The sequence below is a fragment of the Macrotis lagotis genome, chromosome X (genome assembly GCF_037893015.1).
Source record: "Macrotis lagotis isolate mMagLag1 chromosome X, bilby.v1.9.chrom.fasta, whole genome shotgun sequence".
In the NCBI taxonomy this organism is placed as follows: domain Eukaryota; kingdom Metazoa; phylum Chordata; class Mammalia; order Peramelemorphia; family Peramelidae; genus Macrotis; species Macrotis lagotis.
The window spans coordinates 95593220-95613789 of NC_133666.1; the positions used below are offsets into that span (position 1 = coordinate 95593220).

The 20570-nt window shown below is 36.4% G+C and overlaps 1 protein-coding gene across 16 annotated transcripts in view; it reads right to left on the reverse strand.

The window, feature by feature from the left end:
- The window catches only part of SUSD1 (sushi domain containing 1), a 396750-nt gene that overhangs the window by 273507 nt on the left and 102673 nt on the right, over positions 1 to 20570 (reverse strand). For 11 of the 16 annotated variants that reach the window (XR_012472619.1, XM_074207538.1, XM_074207542.1 and 8 more), the window contains 2 exons: positions 19697 to 19849; positions 11859 to 12038 (listed from right to left, as the gene is read on the reverse strand). The exons of 3 other annotated variants lie outside the window; for them this stretch is intronic. Coding sequence is in view for 12 of the 13 variants with exons in the window: in XM_074207538.1 (XP_074063639.1) it covers positions 11859 to 12038; positions 19697 to 19849 (333 nt within the window). In the remaining variant the exon portion in view is untranslated. The remainder of the gene's footprint in view (positions 1 to 11858; positions 12039 to 19696; positions 19850 to 20570) is intronic. 2 more of the 16 variants (XM_074207547.1, XM_074207543.1) reach the window with 1 other exon arrangement.

The window sequence follows — 20570 nt, forward strand, 5'->3', positions numbered from 1 at the left end:
ATGCTATCCTCAACAGAGAAAAGAGTATGCTGTAATAATTTTTGCAAATCTTTTCCATTTTCCATCCTTCTATACTCGTTCCATTTTCATCCTTAAAAGTTTTTAAGATCATGTTTATTTGGATAGCTTGCCCAGAGTTCTTTAAACTGGTTTTATACTCCACTGCTTTTCTCTGTTTTTATAAGATGATATTATTCACAACCACCCATTATCCTTCTTCATAATAATGTTTGTCCACGTCAGGGAGGCGATGCCAATATAAGCACAAGAACTGAATTTGAGTGAGGGGGCCTGTGCTAAATCACCAGTCTCACTTTCTCCTCCAGAGCCATCTGGGTCCAGTGGCCAGATATGAATGGAGATGACCCTGGATGCGAGACAATCAGGGCAAATTGATTTGCACAGGGTCACAGTCAACTCTGAGGCCAGATTCAATTTCCTGTCCTCCTGACTCCAAGGTTAGTACTCTATCCACGGTGTCACCCTTCTTCATAAGATTTTATAGATGAGTTTATTCTAACTCAGAGCTGCTGGGGATAACTATATCCTTTGTTTATCCATTCCATTTGTTGGCTAAAGTAGATTCCAATAGGTACTTTGATATTCCTGTTCTAGCAGTTAATTTACATTGTTCTAACAAATGGGTTATATTATTCTAATTGTTTTGTTTCAGTTATGCCTGACTATTTGTGAACCTAATTTGAGGTTTTTTTCTTTGCAAACACACTAGAACAGTTTGCCATTTTCTTCCCAGCTCCTTTTACAGTTGAAGAACTGAGGCAAGTAAGGTTAAAGAGACTTGCCCAGCATCACACAGTAAGTGTCTGAGGCCAGATTTGAAATCGGGAAGAGGAACAAACCTTCCAATTCCAGACAGGTGATGTCAATGTCAGTTCTGTTATCCACTTCCTATTTTTTTTACTTTCAATAGTTTATTTAAATAATTCCAAGTTAAATTTGATTAACTGTGTTTCATACCATGTTTCTCTCTCTCTCTCTTTGCGGGGTTTGCAAGGCAATGGGGTTAAGTGACTGGACCAAGATCACACAGCCAGGAAGGATCAAGTATCTGAGACCGGATTTGAACTCAGGTCCTCCTGACTCCAAGGCCAGTGCTCTATCTACTGTGCCACTTAAGCTGCCCCATCATCATTCCTTTATTCATGACCATTCTTTTGGTTTATGATGGATCATGATGTTAATAGGAATATGAAACTTAAATTAAAGGAGCAGATATTAAGAAAATGCATAACTACCCTTGATGAATTCAAGTATTGGGTTTATATGAACTACATCACAGGTTTCTAGAAGAAGTGATAGATATGATTATTGAGCCACTGTCAGAGACCTGTGGAAAGATCATGGAAAAGAGAAGGAATGTCACAGGACTAGAGAAGTGTTGAAGTTGATCTAATATTCAAAAGAAGGAAGGAGATTCCTGAAGATAGGAGAGAAAACATAAGGGATTTTTCCTGCTCTACTCTAAAGCAAAGAAGTTTCTTACCTGGGAGCAACTGAGGAAAGTAGAGTGAATTTTCCTTGAGCTATTCCATGCCTCCTCACTTTAAAAAAAGGGAGGGAATTTCCCCCCCAAACTACCAAAACCTCCATCATCTGTTGCTAAAATTACAGAATCAATTTTTTTTCTTATGAATTGCTGTCTAGTCATGCCTCACCTCGTAGTATACTTGTGAAATAGACTTGTTTTTCAACCTAAGTGTAGGACTTAAAATTTGGATTCAAGCCATCGTTCTTGGCTCTTGAAATCTTTCTCAATCATCCAGTGTGGGAGCTAATCTTTCTATCTTTCTATCATCTAAAAGTCTGATAAATATGCTATGTGTCTATACCTAAGTCATTTTTTAAAAATGTTAAATAGCATTGTCCCAAGTTCATACTGCCTTATATGTCAACAATGAACCATTAATGACCACATTTTGGATCCAACTATTCAAAAAGTGCTGAATCAAGCATTCAATTATTCAGCCATTCAACCAGTTTCAAATTCACTTAATTTGGTCTGGCTCACATTGCTCCATTTTCCTTCCAAGAATAGCAAGAATCCACAAATTCCTCTAAGAAGCTATTTTTTCTTTGCCTTTGTAATTTTGTAGCAACTTCTAGCTTATATTCACAATAACCAATATAATGCCGTGAACATACTTGGTCCTTAATAAATGTGGCATGGTAGATGGAGAGCTAACTTCAGGACTGGGAAAACCTGGATTCAATTCCCATCTCTATCACACTAAGGTGTGATCCTAAGTCACTTAACTTCTCAATGATTTAGATTAGAGGTATCAAACAGGCAGTTTTCCAGTCACACATGATCAGCAACACTTCTAATGCTGCCCAAACAGATTAAAATGTGATTGAGAAATATTTAACAAAATAAAATAAAAATATGTAAAACATAACCTTTAAGACTAGGTTAATATGCAAACCTATTTCTTTGAGTTTATTGCCAGTGCTACAGACAACTCTCAAACTATAAATTGAAGAAAAAGTATTGACCATCCTTGGTAGAGGGAGTTTGTTCATCCAGAAGTCCCCCAGAACAATGAAATCACAGAGCTGGTCTATATTTTGGCAATATATTAGAGTTGTCTACATTTTAAAAATAAAATAAAGTGTATTAAAAATTAATGCAGTACCCATTTGGAGTATTATTTAAGCCCTAACTGAATAACCAGTCATCACTAATATTGTGGAATGAGTCCTGTTGGACTGTTGATCTCTTGGTTCCTTAGTAAGTCTATCAGACTATGATAATATGATTTACAACTATTTCTCTTCACCAGCAAGAGATATGCAACTGGAGAGTTTTAAGAACATAATAATAAAACTATCAAGCAACATGATTCATGAAGAATTGGCAAGTTAAGCAATGAAGCTACATAAACCCACCATTCTTTCTAAAATCAACTAGACATCTGAAAAAGACTCCTCCCCCCCAGAACAAAATTAATCAACTTGAAGAATATTTCTATAGTCATAATTTGTGCTTTTGTCCATGGAAGTCAGGTGACTGCTTTAGAAAGAAATCACAACATTCATGATATGTAAAACAATTATAAGAGATAAGCTTTATATAGAATTTTTAAGGTTTGTAAATGGATATATATTTTTTCCTCAGTTGATCCTGGGAAGAACACAATGAGACCCATCTTACAAAAGAGGAAATAGGCTCACAAAAGTTGTCACATATGAATCAAAACCTAGACTTCTCCTGCCTCAACATCCAGTTCTTTTCACTACACTTACACTGCCTTTGAAAAGAAAGAACATTAAATCCTTTTTTCTTCTTCCCCCCACCAAAAAAAAAGTTTATTTACTGAAAAACACAATTACCCACTTCGTCTTTAAATATTCTGTTTTCTTTTTACACTTTTATGAGCTACTTAATTGCCACACAGTACCACAGAAGGATCATGAAAGGAAGGAAACACAATGTATTTAGATTTTAGTAAAGTTTTTGATAAAATATTTCATTCTTATAGAGAGGATAGAGAGATCAATTAGATAATTAGACAGCAATATCAATTTGGAACCAGTTAGACAAATGTGCTCAAAGAACGGGGTTTTTTTCCTATTTCAAAATGTCAGGAGGTCTCTAGTAGAATACCCAGGGATCTGTGCTTGGCTCTGAGCTGCTTAACATTATTACCAAAGACTTCAATAAAGTCATAGATTCTAGAAGAGTAAAGAACTAGGAACTACGAGTGCAGAATACTACAAAGCCTTTAGGAAAGGGTACTTTGTCAGCATTACTCAATTCTTCATTGCAAGGGATGATCATATAAAGATGCAGAAATCAAGAAATTACAAGAAATACAAGAAATTAAAAATTAAAAATCATCAATAAAACAAAATTCATTTATGAAGGAAAGATTTATTTGGGTTAGGAAAAGTTATTTGTAAGTTCTATCTTCTTTAAATATATTAAAATTATATTTTGAAAAATCAAAACAAACATACTGCTTCTTATTCTAAAAGAAAAGGCCAAGTCATATGTAGAAATTCAGTAATATGAATAGGAAATCTCCAGCTAATTCTTTGGTATCCCCCATTTCAGGCAATATTCCTCAATGGTTTTTTAATTCCTGACAAAAAGAGATTCAAACAAATGGAGATGATCTACAATGACTTTCCTCATAAATGACAACCTCTCTGGGTTTCAATTTCTTCACAAGTAAAATAGAAATGGTGTCATCTACCCTATTTATTTCAGTGCATTTTTGATCCAGCAAAACTGCTAATAGGTCCATACCTCAAAAAAGATCAAAGAAAAAGGAAAAAGATTCATATATACAAAACAATCTTTCAGTAGTTCTTTTTTGCAATGTCAAGGAAGTGAAAAATAAGGGGCATGTACCTAACAATTGGGAAATGACTGAACAAATTATAGTAAACAACTGGAATAGAATACTACTGAGACATAAGAAATCGTGAGATTTCAGAGAAACCTGCAAAGATTTGTATGAACTGATGCAGAAAAAAAATGATCAGAACCAGAAGGACAACATATTATAATATCACAAGAACAAACAGTTGTGAAAGACTTAGACACTTTGATCAATACAATGACCATCCATGATTCCAGAAAACTCATAATTAAATATATTATCCATTTCTTAATAGAGAGGTGATAGTACAAAATAAGACACTTTTTTAGACATGAGAATTAATGGTTATGCTGTTTGGTGTGCTTGGTTTTTGTTTCATTCTTTTGCTTTTTCAATGGGGTAGTTAAGGGTGGGAAAAGAGACAATGAGACCCACAATATAAAACTGAAAACATTTAAACTATTTCAAGACATTATTATGAGATCCTAAATTAACAGCAGAATTTAATCATATTTATACAGCAATTGAGTAAAGTGAATACAGAGTCAATCTCTGAGCCAGAAAGACTTGGGTTGAAGTCCTCCCTCTGACATATTAAATGTGTGATCCTGGGCAAGTCACTTTAGTTCATTGGGCAATTCCCTAAGTACAGAAAGTGTTACCTTGCACCAATAGATGTAGTTTTCTTAATTAGGAGTCATCTATACTAGTGAAATCACAAGACAGGTCCTTTTCTTTTTGAGATTAGCAAATACTTCCTTCCCAACATCTTTGTGAACTAGGTAATGCAGATAATATTATTCCCATTTTACAGATGAGGAAAATGTGGTTCAACACTTGCTCATGGTGACAGAGCTAATGTCCAGCTAAAAATATCATGTTTACATGAGTTAATATTATTAAAATAAAAATTATCAGGTCTGGAAAACTTGAATATGCTCTCCCCTCAGCACAAAAGAAGGAGATTTTTTTTTCCTGTGAGTCAGCCTAGGAAGCTTCTGTCTCCAATTTTCATGAAACCTGTCTGACCCCAGAGAGGTCATTACATTCCCCAGAGAGATAAAGCATTTCAAAGCATACCAGCCTAGGTTTCAATTTTGGAAAGGAAAAAAAAATACAAGAAGAAACGCCAAGTGGTAAAGAAGCTAAAACATACCATAAGACTGAAAGAAGCAACATTGTGTTGTATTCCTTCACATTAAAGCAAATTGCAAAGATTTTTCATGTCCAGAGGAGTTTCATGGCAGGAATAAAAAGGGGGGGGGGAACAAAGCAAGACTAAGGCAGAAGAGAGAGTACCCCCAGAAAAATCAAACCATAACCCTAAGGCTGTGGAAGCAAGAAATGTGACTCCTATGGCAACATAAGAGAGTAGAATTAGGATGATTTAGAAGCAAGCCAGGCAAAGATGGTGTCAGATTCTGCTAAGGCCTTGATGGCAATCTAGCATACCTAATCTGCCAGGAGCAACATTTTGTTCTGATACCAGCTCAAAACATTGGTGTCTTTTTCTTTTCCCAGCTAAAACTGATGAATCAGAACAATCTGCGGGCTCATGAGTTCAAGAGGTATATAAAGGAGAGGAAATCAGGAGAGGCACCTGGGGGAGGAAGTTGAAGGATTTATGTGTTAGCAACTTTAAACTGCAATAGTTAGTTGCCATTAACTTGGGATCAGATTCTGTCTTTCCAAGTTTATCATTAAAAACATATTGAAATAGAAAAATAACAACTATTCTTTGAGTACAGCTATCTAATTTGTTCTGAATTGATCTTGCTAATTGTCTAATTGATTTCTTCCTATCTTCTCTATAAGAATAGACTGAAATACTTTATCAAAAGCTTTGCTAAAATCTAGGAGAGAATGGGCAAATGATTTAAGCTTTCTCTGCCTCAGTTTCTTCATCTAAGATGATGTAGTGGATAAAAGGCTGAACTTGAATCACGAAGATCTAAATTTGAATCTTACTGGGACACTTCAAAGACATGGCTCTGGACAAATCACTTAATCTCTATTTAACAAGTCATTTAAATTCAATTGATCTCAGTTTCCTCATCTGTGAAATGGGAATAACCTTAGCACCTATCTCACAGGAATATGAGTATGAAGTGAAATAACATGTAGAGTACATTGCAAACTTTACAATACTACAATACTACAATTTAATTATCTTTAAAATAAGATTGATCTTAGCCTCCAGGATTCCTTATAGCTCTATAGTATGACCCTGTGAATGACGAAACAGGTTCAAGTTGGTGAAGCAGAAATATTCTCAAATCATCCAGTGAGACTGGCATTAAAGAAGCAAAACCAATTCAGGGCTGGGAGCATAATTTGGACAATAATCCCCAGTGTAATATGGAAATAAAGCAAATATACAAAAGCTTACAATCTAATAATATCTGGCACAAAAACTAGCCCTGCACACAGTAGGCACCCAGGAATTATCTGTTGAATGTTATCTGCTACAATAATCTCCAAAAACAACTCCCTCTTCATTCACCATCCCCTCCCCCAGCAAATTCAGATCTGACCCCTCAATATCTGAAGTACTCTGTTCATTTGTTTCTATGCCTCCACTCATTAGGGCTAGAATCACATTTTCAAAGAGCTGACCTAGTTCACTTTAATCCAGTCTCTTTATTCTAAAATTCTACAATCTACCAGGAATCCTACACACCAGTGTAGATATCTCATGGTTCTAACATCAATAGGGGCATAGAAACAATATGTAATAAATAACTTCCTACTCCCTCGTCCACATTCTCAGAAACAAAGGGGCAGCTGGGTGATATGAAGTCCTGGATTTAAAAGAGTAAGACAAGTTTGAATCCTGCCTCAGATATTATCTGTGTGATCCTGGGTAAGTCCCTTAACTACTCTCAGCCTCAGGTTCCTCATTGCTAAAATGGGAGTAATAAGAGCACCTAAGGTAGCTAAATGGTACAGTGAATCGAGTAAGGACCTGGAGTTAGGAAAACATGAGTTCAAATCTAACCTCAGATTCTTGCCTCAGATATTACCTATGTGACCCTGGGCAAGTCACTTCACCCTTTTTGGCTCAGTTTTCTCATCTGTAAAATGAACTGGGAAAGGAAATGGCAAAACCTTCCAGTGTCTTTGCCAAGAAAACTCCAAGTGGGTCATAAAGAGTCAGACATGACTGAAAAACAACAAAACAACAACAAACAAGAGCACTTACCAAGCAGAACTGTTGTGAGATCAAATAAGAAAAACACATGAAAAGCACTTTATAAATCCTACAACAATACATAAATGTTAGCCATTATTAGTTATTATTAAGGGGAGGGGGTTTCAGTTTGGAAGAGCAAAGCTGCAAAGCAGCAGATGAGTTATAAACCATCCTCCCTTCATTTCCTCTTAACTTGCTGCCCCTAAGGAATGTATTGACCTCTCACCTTGTACATTAAAAAAAGTCCTCCACTTTTTTTTTTTATTTAGCTTACAAATGCCTATGGTCATTCATTTGTTTCCATGCTCCCATTACTGTTCAAACCATTGGCAATGGAAAAGATCTTAGTAGATCTTAGTAGATTAGAGTCAATTTAAAGTAAATCTGTCATTTTATGGATGAGAAAACTGAATGCTTAAAAAGGTTAAATGATTTGCCCAAAGACACAAAGGTATTAAAGGGCAAATCTGGGATCAGAAGCCAAGTCACAGAATTCTTAGAACACAAAAGCCAGAAGGCTCCTATGAGATTATCTAGAGCAACCTCCATTTCATTGATGAGGCTCAGGAAGACTGACATTAATAATAATAACATGCACATGTGCATATAGATATTGAGAGAGACAGAGAGAGAAAAGAGAAAATGAGAGACAAAACACACAGAGAAAGCAATTTAGTTTTTGGAAAGCTTTTTACAAATATCTCATTTGTAAATGATCTTCACAACACAGGAGGAAGTGCTATTTATTATCCATATTTTATGGTCAAGAAAACTGAAGCAGACAGAACTTAACAGACCTGCCAGGAATCACATAGCTAAAAATTGTTTGAGGTAGGATTCAAACTCAGGTCTTCTTAATTTTAGATCTAATATTTTAATAACAACTCCACCTAGATGCCTCAGATTAAATGACAAGGAAAAATCCACTTTGCAACAGAGTTGAGATAATAACCTAATTCTCCTGACTTCCAGTTCAGAGCACAAGGATGCCACACTTCCTTTCTTAGCTTTAAAACAGCAATGCTAAGCACCTGTTTGAATAAAGGAAACTCCAAGGACTTGATTCCTGTTCCCTAGAAAACTATACTACAAAAAAGGAGGGACCACATTTATTACCACATTTCCCCATGTATAAAATGTACCCTTTTTCAAAAAATTTGGGGTCTAAAAACTGAAAGCATCATACAGCAGTTGTAGATTTTTTAGTTGCATTTCCCACTTTTTCGTGCTTGTTGTCTTTGCACCCACTGTTTCGTATTTGTTACTGGTATATTAGGTTACATTTTGCCACGTCCTGTCCAGAAATGGCTCAGAAAAAATTTTCATACAGTACTGAATTCAAGTTAAAAGTGGTCCAGTTTGCAAAAGTGAATAGGAATCATGCTGCTGAAGATCAGTTTGGTCCTCCTCCAACTGAGAAAACAATCTGAGACTGGCTTTGGGAAGAAGAAACCCAACTGAAAATATCACGGCAAAAGAATGCCATGAGAGGCTAGAAGAATGCCATGAAAGGCAAGTCAGCCAAATGAGTTAGAGAAGGAACTGAAGAACTGGATTGAAGAGCAAAGGGCCACTGGAATTCCTGTGTTCACTAAGATAGTTCAGAAAGGAGGCAAGTAGAATTGCTGATGAAAAAGAAGTGATTGATTTCCAAGGACATAACTGGTGCTTCAGGTTCATGGAACGGAATTACCTAAGCCTGCATCCATTCACCAGACTTGCCCAAAAGATGCCTGAAAGCTATGAACAGAAGGTCCTTGAATTTCATGATGAATAAATCTTGATTTCAATAACTTAATATAATATATTTTTTCAAATTTTGGGCCCCAAAATTAAGGTGCATCTTCTATCTGGGAGCATCTTATACATGGGGAAATATGATATATCATACAAAGAAGAGTGTCTTGGATAAGAAATATTTGGGGATAATGCTGGCTCTCACTTCAACCTCTAAATGCCAAAAAACAAAACCCAAAACAGATGGCATGAATTGTCTCCATTCAAAATGGTGCAATAAGAAGAATTCCAGATTTGCAATTAGAATGTCTGGATTGAATTTCTGTTTTTCCATTAAACAACCTGTGCAATCTCGGATTTGTTTTGACTCAGTTTCTACATCAATAAAATGAAGAAATTGAAGTGAATGATCTCAAATCCCTTCCAATTCTAAATCTACAATTCTATGGGCTTCTCATCACTCTTAAAGACATCACTATAAAGATATTTATGATTCCCTTCTCTGTACTTTTTTAAGTAAGATGCATTAAATTGTAATAGATGATGTTTTAGTCAAACAAAGATTTTAGGTGTTCCTTTCTAACTGTCATACATGATAGGTCAGTATTTATTGATGCTGGGGGAATAAAACTTGTCTGGAACAATAATCCAAGGCATGATCTTAACTATGATACCAATTTCTTAAGAACTTCCTCCTTAACCTCCCAGACAATGGACTGGATCCAGAGGATGAGGGTGGGAAGAAAGTCCAGGAACCCTGTAGGAATTGGACTAGATCTGGAACCTAGATTTACTGGAAGCCTCCCTCACTCATCTACCTCCTAGGAGTCGACATATACTAAGAAATACAGCAAGTTCAAGATTAGCACAGTAGATAGAGATATGGGTCTACAGTCAAGAAGTTGTTTACTTTTTCAGTCATAGCTAATTCCATGTGACTCCATTTAGAGTTTTCTTGGCAAAGATTCTGCCATTTCCAATTTGCCATTTCCTTCTCCAGTTCATTTTACCAATTAGGAAACTGAGACAAATAGGGGGAAGGGACTTGCCCAGAGTGTCATAGTTAGTAACTGTCTGAGGCCAGTTTTCAACTCAGATAGATGAGGCTTGATGACTCCAGGTCCAGCACTTTTTATGCACTATGCCAGAGGGACCTAGCTTCCTCAGAATCAGAAAGACTGAGTTTAAATCAGCCTTGGAAACTTATTAGCTGTGTGATCCTGGACAAGTCACTTCTATCTATTTCAGTTTTATCCTTGATAAAATGGATGAAACCTACTATAGAATAATATACCCACTTCTCAAGATATTTATAAGGTTCAAATAAGATGATATCTTCAAAGTGTTTTCAAAATTAAAGTGCTGTATAAATGCTAGCTATTATGGTATAGCTTTATTACAGTTATCTATATATTTGTCTCATAACCCTTCTAAAGTATTGAGGGCAAAGACTATAGCATTTTTCTCAGTATATTATTTAATGCATTCTCCTTAAAATAGCTTAGCCTATGATCCAAAATTCGTATTAAGTTATTAAGTTAATTATTAATATTAATCACAAGTTTGAATTTCTTTGTTGTTGGAGATTTCTTGTTGGATCTTTAGACCTCCTGAATGTAGGTACTCCTTCCAACTCTGCCAGTCCTATGCAACTTTCCTCTCCCTCCTAATGTATATCCACCATAGAGGGTTTGTCCATTGTGCTGAGGGAATTCCTTCAGTTTTTTGGACAATGGAACACACAGGTCTAGTAGAAAAAGTCTTCAAGTAAGTTCTGAACTTAAGTACCAGGGCTCACACTTTTTAGCAATCCTTGAAAGCAGGGACTCTGTCATTTTTTAATTTATATTACCATCACTGAATACATTGTTATTATGACTGTTCAGATGTTTTCAGCTGTGTCCAGTTCTTCAAGACTTCATTTGGGAGTGTTTTTTTTTTTCATTTCCTTCTCCAGCTCATTTTACAGATGAGGAAATGAGGCAAACAGGTTCAGTGATTTGCCCAGGGTCACATAGCTAGGAAGTGTCTGAGGCCAGATTTGAACTCAGAAAGAGTTGTCCTGATTCCAAAGCCCAGCACGCTATTCACTGTACCACCTAGTTGCCTCAAATCTAATAATTTAAACTAATTTAACCTAACTCAGAATTAGGCACAAGGAAGGTGCTTAATAAAGATTCTGATTAACTGGGCAATGTTGAGAAGTCCCTTAAATGCTCTCTTAGATTTATTCAGATTAGTACCATGGAAAGAATTCTAAATTGAGTCAGAACTCTGCTTGAGCTTTCTCATTTGTAAAATGGATATAATCTTTTGGACACTGCCTACCTCAAAGGGTTGTTATAAACTTGCAAGTGCCTATAAATGTGAGCCTTTAGAACAAATGTCTTTGGAGTGGAAAAGTATTTCCAATTGCCATTCAGAAAGATACAACCTACTGAGACAGACAAGTCACTCTCACAGATAAGATTTCTCCCACCCTGTCCCCAGAAAACACACTCTTGGTTAGAGAGATCTCCTGTTCTAGCTCTGGAAGGGCTTATTTTTTTATTTAAGGTTATTTTGAATTCTTTTCCCTTTACCTCTGCACATGAGAGATGGACCTTCCCATTGTCCTTGGGCATTGCAAAAAACAACAGGACTATGGCCGTCTGGCACAAAACCCTTCCAGCATTTGTACACAACTTGACTTCCATATGTAGTGTTGTTCATTAGAGTTGGAGAGGCATTTGGGAATGAAGGCAAAATCCCACAGTCCACAGCTGCAGTACAAAGAAAAGAAGAAAAAAACAAGGACTGGAGTGGGAAGTAGATTTGTAGGGGGAGGAGATTACAAAACAGGAGGAAAAATCATGAGAACATTAAAAACATAAAGGCACCACTTGCAAAAGGTCTAATGTGTCCCTCTGGATAGCCTCCCCTTTCAGTAGTCAAGTATTTTATTTGGATTTCAATTAATCAATTGAGCACTTAAATGCCTACCAAGTGTCATGCCTATTATAGGCATTTTTGATATAGAGGATATGTAAATCAGGAAGGGTCTCTTGTAGTAGGTTGAGCTGAATTTTGAAAGAAAACTAGGAATTCTAAATGATGGTAAGGAGAAGTACATTCCAGATTTGGAGGAAGGCTTGTACAAAGGCATGAATATGCTGTGTTAGAAATGATCAATGTGACTAGACTATAATGAGTGATAGGGAATAATTATAAATATTTTTTATACAAACATTCTTTGGTATAATTTCTGTCATGTACTCTTGTGCTAGATTTTGACCAACTCAATGAATTGGATTAGGAGAAAGAATTCTGCCCATTTTTCTTTTTTGGTTCCTTAGTCACTCTACAGAAAGACTTTTATCAAACTAGGGAAAGCAATATTTGATTTTTAAGTATTGAGGTTGGCTTTCTTTGAATTTTAGATTCGCTATTTTCATTTTAAATAAACACATCAGAACTTATACATCCAGCAAAATGTTTATCACTTGAAACTAATCATGTGGAAGCCATTCACTAACTCTAAAAAAATCATATTAAGGGAACTGCTTTTGAAGTCAAGAGAATATTCTTTTGAATATCCTCAACAGTCATATATCATCATCTTCTAAAGATTCTTGAGCCAACCAGGCTTGTGAATCATGTGGGTCACCTAGGGTCTATCAAGGGAAAATCCAAGGACTAACTCAGCAATTAAGTTACTAATTTAACTATTAAGTTGGATCATGAAGTTGAGTTTCTTCTTTGCTACAGCGATTCTTTGTTGTATTCATAGACCTTCTCAATGTAGGTAACTCTTCCAACATTGCCAATCATAGTCTATCTGTGCCCGCCCATCCTGTACAACTCTTATCCCTTTACTACTGACAATCCACCATGGGGGATTTCAAGGTCCCGAGGTACTGAGGTATTCTTTTAATTCTTAAGATATAATATGGAATCCAATGGAGCATATAGTTGTCTTTTGCTTATCCCTTGTTTTCACTGGCTGAGAGTTTCTTTCTGGCTCCATCAAGTCTAGCAATCCATGCCTACTTTAAATTTCAAGCCAAATTTAAAGGCTAGTATTGATTATGAAGGGGTAGTTAGGTGGCACAGTAGACAGAGAATTGAATCAAAAAGACTTATATTCCCATGTTCAAATCTGGTCTCAGAAACTTACTAGCTGTGTGATCCTGGGCAAGACCCTGCCTCAGGTTCCTCATCTATAAAATGAAATAGCAAACCCTTAAGAGTAGTTTTGCCCAAAAAAAAAAGTGGGGGGGGAGATCATGGACTATTAGATACAACTGAAACATCTGAACAACAGATTAATTGTCAAAGGAATAAAATATTCAAATGTTAGTCCTGTTTATGGAGGATTCTCTTCTTTGTCTTCATTTTATTGCCAACTTCCATACTTTCTCCCTTTTAGAGTCTTCCTCTGCAGAGGATTTTTCAGCAGGAAGCTTTCTGCAGAATCATTAGCTGTTAGCTACCCTCTCTTTTGTCTCAACGACCAAATAAAACTCCACATACAGAAAGATGCTCATTTTTCCAAACCCTTCCATAGAAGAATGCAGTTGCCTTTTCACTTATTTATAACCACAAATTATACCACTCTACAAATCAGAGCTAATGACCAAAGGCCTCTTATCCCCATGATGTCTATGTTAGTTCCCAAAGTTCTATAGTTATGGATAACTGAGACCTGATTGTAATTTCACATAGAACAAATGCTCCCCACAAATCATATTATTCACACCACCATATTAGCATGGACACAAGGCCTGAAGAAATTGGGCAGAACTGACATTAGAAAAATTTACAAATTTTAGTTAAAAATGAAAATATGTATCCCCAGGACCTGTTCATTTTTAGTCAATGATGTCCAAAGGATGGAGGAAGGTGGTGTAGTAGATAGAGGACTGAAGTTGAAATCAGGAAGACCTAAGTTCAAATCCCACCTTAAATACCTACTATCTTTGCTACCCTTGGCAAATCACTTAACCTCTCCCTACCTTGGTTTTCTCATCTATAAAATGGAGGCAATAGTATCCCCTCCCCCCCCAAGAATTGCTGTGGGGACCAAAAAAGATAACATATCTAAGGCATCTGGCATTAAAGCCTATTATTATTATTATTATTATTATATTTCCTCTTTTCAGTTGACTTTTGAAAGCACAGTTGAGCTTCTAAAATTGGTGTGGATTGTCATGACCTAGAAAGATTAATAAGATTACCTGAAAGATTAATAATCTTAACTGCTCACACAATGCTTTATAGTACAGAAAGAACTTTATCTGGTCCTCAGAACTTAGATGAGATAAAAGAGCAAGTATCCCCATTTTTCAGAAAGGAAAACTGAGATTCCAATGAATTGTCTCTTGTACAAGGTCATATGATTATTAAATGGCAGAATTAGAACTAGGACCTAGAATTTTGTAATCCTAATTACAGTTAAGGGCAACAAAGAAACACAGCAGATAGACACCCATCCTGGAGTTAGGAGACTCATTTCCCCAAATTCAAATCTGGTATCAGACACCTATAAGCTGTGTGACACTGGGCTAATCCCTGAACTCTGTTTGACTCAGTTTCCTCATCTTCAAATGTGTTGGAAAAGAAATGACAAACCATTCCAATATCTTTGCTAAGAAAATCCCAATGAAGTCATGAAGAGTTAGACATGACAGAAAAACAACTAACATTAATTGATTGAATCCCAATCCTATATAGAAAAAAGGAAGTAAGTAAAAGACAAATGTATTCACAATATTTACAATAGTCACCTATCAAGTGTCTTCAGTGAGGCAGGGGCCCCATGATCTCTTTAGTGTTTTTTTAAAAAAAATAATAATAGAAAGGAATATTAACACTTGTCCATAAGTAGGAAAATTTGAAAATGCTGGTAAACATTAATGTGAATTTCATATTTGTTCTTAGATTGTTTTTTTTTTTAGATTTTTACAAGGCAAACGGGGTTAAGTGGCTTGCCCAAGGCCACACAGCTAGGTCATTATTAAGTGTCTGAGACCGGATTTGAACCCAGGTACTCCTGACTCCAAGCCCGTGCTTTATCTACTATGCCACCTAGCCACCCCTGTTCCCAGATTTTTAGTGTTTCTTTATGTGAAAACATAAATGAACTGAATAATAAAAGAAAGTATATGCATGAATAAATAAAATAAAAATAATGAAAACTCCTGATTAGAGAGTCCATGATATTTAGTTTCAATATGCTAGCATCTAACCCACCCACCCCATCCCATTTTATTTTCCCACCTACTATAAGGGGAAGAATAAACAAATCAACATTGACAGCCCTTCCCAGCAACAATGATAATCAGTTTTTCTATGGCTCCTCCCATCATCTCTGTGACTTCTAGTTACTTTTTAAGTGTATATAGATTGAGTGAAAAAACATCCTTCCCAACCACCATCCCTAGCACTTCACACAGAATAAACTGGTAGTAAGGAGCTTTTAAAAATTATTATTATTTGGAGGTGGCTAGGTAGTGTAGTGGATAAAACACCGGCCCTGGAGTCAGGAGTACCTGGGTTCAAATCCGGTCTCAGACACTTAATAATGACCTAGCTGTGTGGCCTTGGGCAAGCCACTTAACCCCATTTGCCTTGCAAAAAAAAAAAAAGAAACCTGAAAAAAATTTATTATTATTTGTTCATATTAAATGTTTATTCTAGAAGTTGAAAGACATTATCCTATTTTTGGTAAAGAAATGAAATTATGACAGTGCAGAATATTGCATACATCAAACAGCTATTTTGCTGATTATTTTTGCATAATTACTGTTCTTTGTTATAATAGAGAGTTTTCTTGGGAGGGATATGTTGAGAAATGGTTGGGATGTATTTTAAAAAAAGACATCAACAAACTGTTTTCTTTTAGGTTTGTTGTTTTTTTTTTTTGCAAGGCAAATGGGGTTAAGTGGCTTGCCCAAGGCCACACAGCTAGGTCATTATTAAGTGTCTGAGACCAGATTTGAACCCAGGTACTCCTGACTCCAGGGCCGGTGCTTTATGCACTGTGCCACCTAGCCTCCCCCAAACTGTTTTCTTTAATTAAAATGAAATAAAATGGCACATTAGAAAACCTGTTTTGCAAGTATCTGTTCTGCTTGTCAAGAAGCCATATCCATAAGCAAAATTTACATTTTTTCCTAAGCTGTATCCAACACGAATGATGCTTATGAGAAGGAGATTCTCCCAGTGTAATTGTCGGAAAAAAAAGGGATGCCAAGAGATTCAGTTCTTGGCTTGATGATGGGCACTGTGTCAAATCATAAAAAATAACACAGTACAGCAGAATGAGCATTAGAGATAGAAAAAAACAGTTTCCAACACTTCCTTTCCATTTATAATAACTCACTTTGGGACTTCACCAAGATGGGTCTCAGCCTCCTGATCTGTAAAGTGAGGGGTTTTAAACTAGTGATAATCTCTAAGGTCCCTTCACACTCTAACATTCTATGCCATCTTGTTGTATCTGAATGCAATACAAAAGTAACATGTAAGGAGAAGACTTAGAATCAGAAGACCTAGCTTTGAATCTCAGCTTGACCACTTATTAATTTATAAGCAAATCAGTCCAGGTTCTTGCTCTCAAGAAGTTCACATTCTAATTGGGGAGAGAGCATTAAACTACTATGTATATGGAAGGAGGCACAATAGATAGAATGCTAGACCTAGAGTCAGGAAGAATCATCTTCCTGAGTTCAAATTCATACTCAGACTCTTACTAGCTGTGTGACTTTGGGCAAGTCAATGCAATGCACTGCATACAATTTAAAGATTAAAGGCAGTTTGAGAAGAAATCTGGATAGGTAAGGGAAAATAATATGATTAAAGTCTTATGTGGAAAAAAAAGCACAGAAGAAAAGTACAAAATGCTATAAAAATAGAAAGGGGGGCAGCTCGGTGGCACAGTGGATAGAGCACCAGCCCTGGAGTCAGGAGTAACTGAGTTCAAATCCAGCCTCAGACACTTAATAATTACCCAACTGTGTGGCCTTGGGCAAGCCACTTAACCCCATTGTCCTGCAAAAAAAAAAAACCCTAAAAAAAATCAAAAGGGGGTAGGATTACTTGTGACTGGGAAATCTAGGAAGGCTTCATGGAAAAGGTGGCCTCTTAGCTAAGCTGGAAGGATAAGCAGGATTTCACCAAGTAGAGCTTTGGGCCAGGGTATGGGCCAAGTAGAAATATGGCCAAGCAGAGGAGAACATTATGAATATAATTAGAATGTTGGGGTACAGAATGGAGTACAGCTAAGGAATATCAAAGTAGTTTAGTCTAGGGTTGATATAGAACCAGTAGAGAGTCAGCTTTAGAGGCTGGAATATCCAAGTTCAAATCCTGTCCATGACACAAACTGACTGTGAAACTTTGGGCAAGTCATTTATAAATGTGCAGTGCTCTAGGAAGGTAACTCTAAGCATCATCACAGAAGTTGGCAATCTGAATTAGCAAAGTTTCCTTACCCAAGATTTCCTCTTTGGATGAAATCACAATATAGAACATATGAGAGGCTATTAGGAGAGGTAAACATGGAAAGAGCAGTTGGACCCAAATAATGTTGTTTTGTTGTTTGGTCATTTTTCAGTCCTATCTAATTCTTCATGACCCCTTTGGGAGTTTTCTTGTCAAAGATACAGGAGTGTTTCCCCATTTTCTTCTCTAACTCATCTTACAGATGAGGAAACTGAGCAAAACAATGACTTGCCCAGGGTTACACAGCTCTAAGTGTCTGAGGTCACATTTGAATTTGAATTTTCCTGATTCCAGGCCCAGAACTCTACTCATTTTGCCACCTAGCTGCTCCAAATAATATGGGACTACTATTTTAAATTAAAAATAGTAAGCATCTCAAAAAAGCACAAGTCATATCCACTATTTTTGTTATCATTTTTTTATATAAAGTAAGGACTTAATAAGTTTTTGTTTACTTGAGCTAATCAATTCAAGTCAAACTGTGACAAGAGGTATGGAAGGAATGGGGAAGCAACTGCAGGCAATGAGTTCTGAATTCCATGATATTTCCCCAAAATTTGTAAAAATTATCTCATTTTGGCTGGTGCGCCAGGTGTCACTAATGGTACAATTTGTCATACTCTCTTCCTGATCACTGTAAAATCCTTTTTTTACAAGCATAATGACCTTGGCTACCCAGACTAGAGGTGTATTTTTTTTTATGACATAACCATTTGGAATCTCTGGAGGTGTCTCACAGACTATTTCTACAGGAATCCTGCCACATAAGTCATTGAGTGGATTCTTCAAAGGCAAAAGCAAACCTTCCTCTCAAATGAAGGGATTCACTCTGGCTTGACAACTTGGCTCTATTTCAACAATTGTCTGGGAACTCTTAAGTGTGTGTCCACCATTCCATTCTAACTTCCCAAAGGAACCACATGCATATATCTGCAACTACAGAGTCAAGTCTTACTTATTATACAACCAATTATTAGCTGTTTGTGGTAGAACAATGAAAAGCGTACTGAGCATGGAGTCAGAAGATGAGTTCAAATATGAGCTCAGACACTTGTCCTGGGCAAGTCACTTAACGTCTGCTTCCCTCACTTTCCTCATCTGAGAAACGGTGATAATAATCACACTCACCTCCCAGGATTATTGTCAGATTCATAATGGGATAATATTTGTAAAGTGATTACCAGAGTGTCTAGCACACAGTAGGTGCTTTGGAAATGCTTATTCCCTTCACCCTTTATTATTCTTGCTTCGATATGTTAGATCAATTAGGAATTAGAAGGGTTCATTTGCATTAGGGATTTACTTCATTGATATCATTTCACTGTGCAGGATGAGAAAGCTTACTATACCAATGCCAGGGGGTACTTTCTTCACAATAAATACTCTTAATTGTCTGGAACAGAGGTGTCAAACATGCAGAAGGTAACATACTACCTGTGCCATCCCAGAGTGGGGCTGAACCAAAGTAAAATATAATTGAGTAATATTTAACAAAATAAATTAAAATGCAATAAAAGATATATAATGTTAATATGTAGTTTTGGGGAATATTTCTGAACAATTTATTGGCCTCCATTTCTATTTGAGTTTGACAGCACTTTCCTAGAACACCAAAAGAATAAGAAAATTTCCCAGAGTTATAAAGCATTTATATGTTGAAGGGGAGACTTCCATTCAGATCTTTCTGACTCTGAGACCAGTTCTCTATCTTCTAGGCTACACTGCCTTCTCCACTGGGGTATACGAATAATTAATATACCATAGTTTCCTAATATACCATAGTTTTCCTTTTGAGTTGGTTAAACACTCCATCTGAAATCTTGGTATAACTTTCTTTGTAGATACTTCTATATACTCAAATAACTCTTTAAGATAGGTAACTCAAAGTAGCCAAGTATCCCCATGAGTCTATCCATACCTTCACATGATGACTTACCTGTGCATGATGTACCATCTCTTATATCATGGAAAGGTTGAGTCCCATTTGAGGGAAGGTATCCATCCTTGCAATAACATTCATAGCCTCCAGGAATATTCATACATTGTCCTCCAGGTCCACAGATATCTGGTATTTCACATTCATCCAGATCTTGATGATCCAACAAATATAAGTTGGGAAACGAGGAAAGACACCCCCCCCCAAAAAAAAAGTGAAAAAAAAATCATTATTTTTCCATTCTACATTGCTTCATGGAGGAATACCATCTCATCACTATTTCATGGATTTTAGATTTGTCTCTCCAAATAGATTGGTAAGCTCCTTCAATACCAGGTCACTGTCTCATGTTTCTCTTGAAACTCTCCAGGGCATCAAATATGCTGCAAACTTTCAACAAATACATGTTGGTTGAGAGATTTGTTTTGACTAAATTTGTTACCTAAATGTGATTCATTTAATCAAAACTTTCATTGCTTCTAAACATGAACCTTTTTCTTTATACCCAGTCTCACTCTAGTTCTGGAACCATGATCAAATCAACTTTGCCATTATTCTTTCAGGATATTTGCCAATCTATTCCCCAGAGGTTCCAATTCCTCATCAATATAACTTTCTGGACCAAAATTATGTTCCCTGGGTATCACTGCACTAAAGTTATTTTTCCCCTATTAGAATATAATTCCTTGGGGCAGCTAGGTGGCACAGTGGATAGAGAATTGACCCTGAAGTCAGGAGAACCTGAGTTCAAATACTCAGACACTTAATAATTACCTAGCTATGTGACTTTGGGCAAATCACTTAACCCTATTGCCTTGGGGGTGGGGGAAGAATATAAGCTCCTTGAAAGTAAGTTCTTTTGTTTTTTATATTT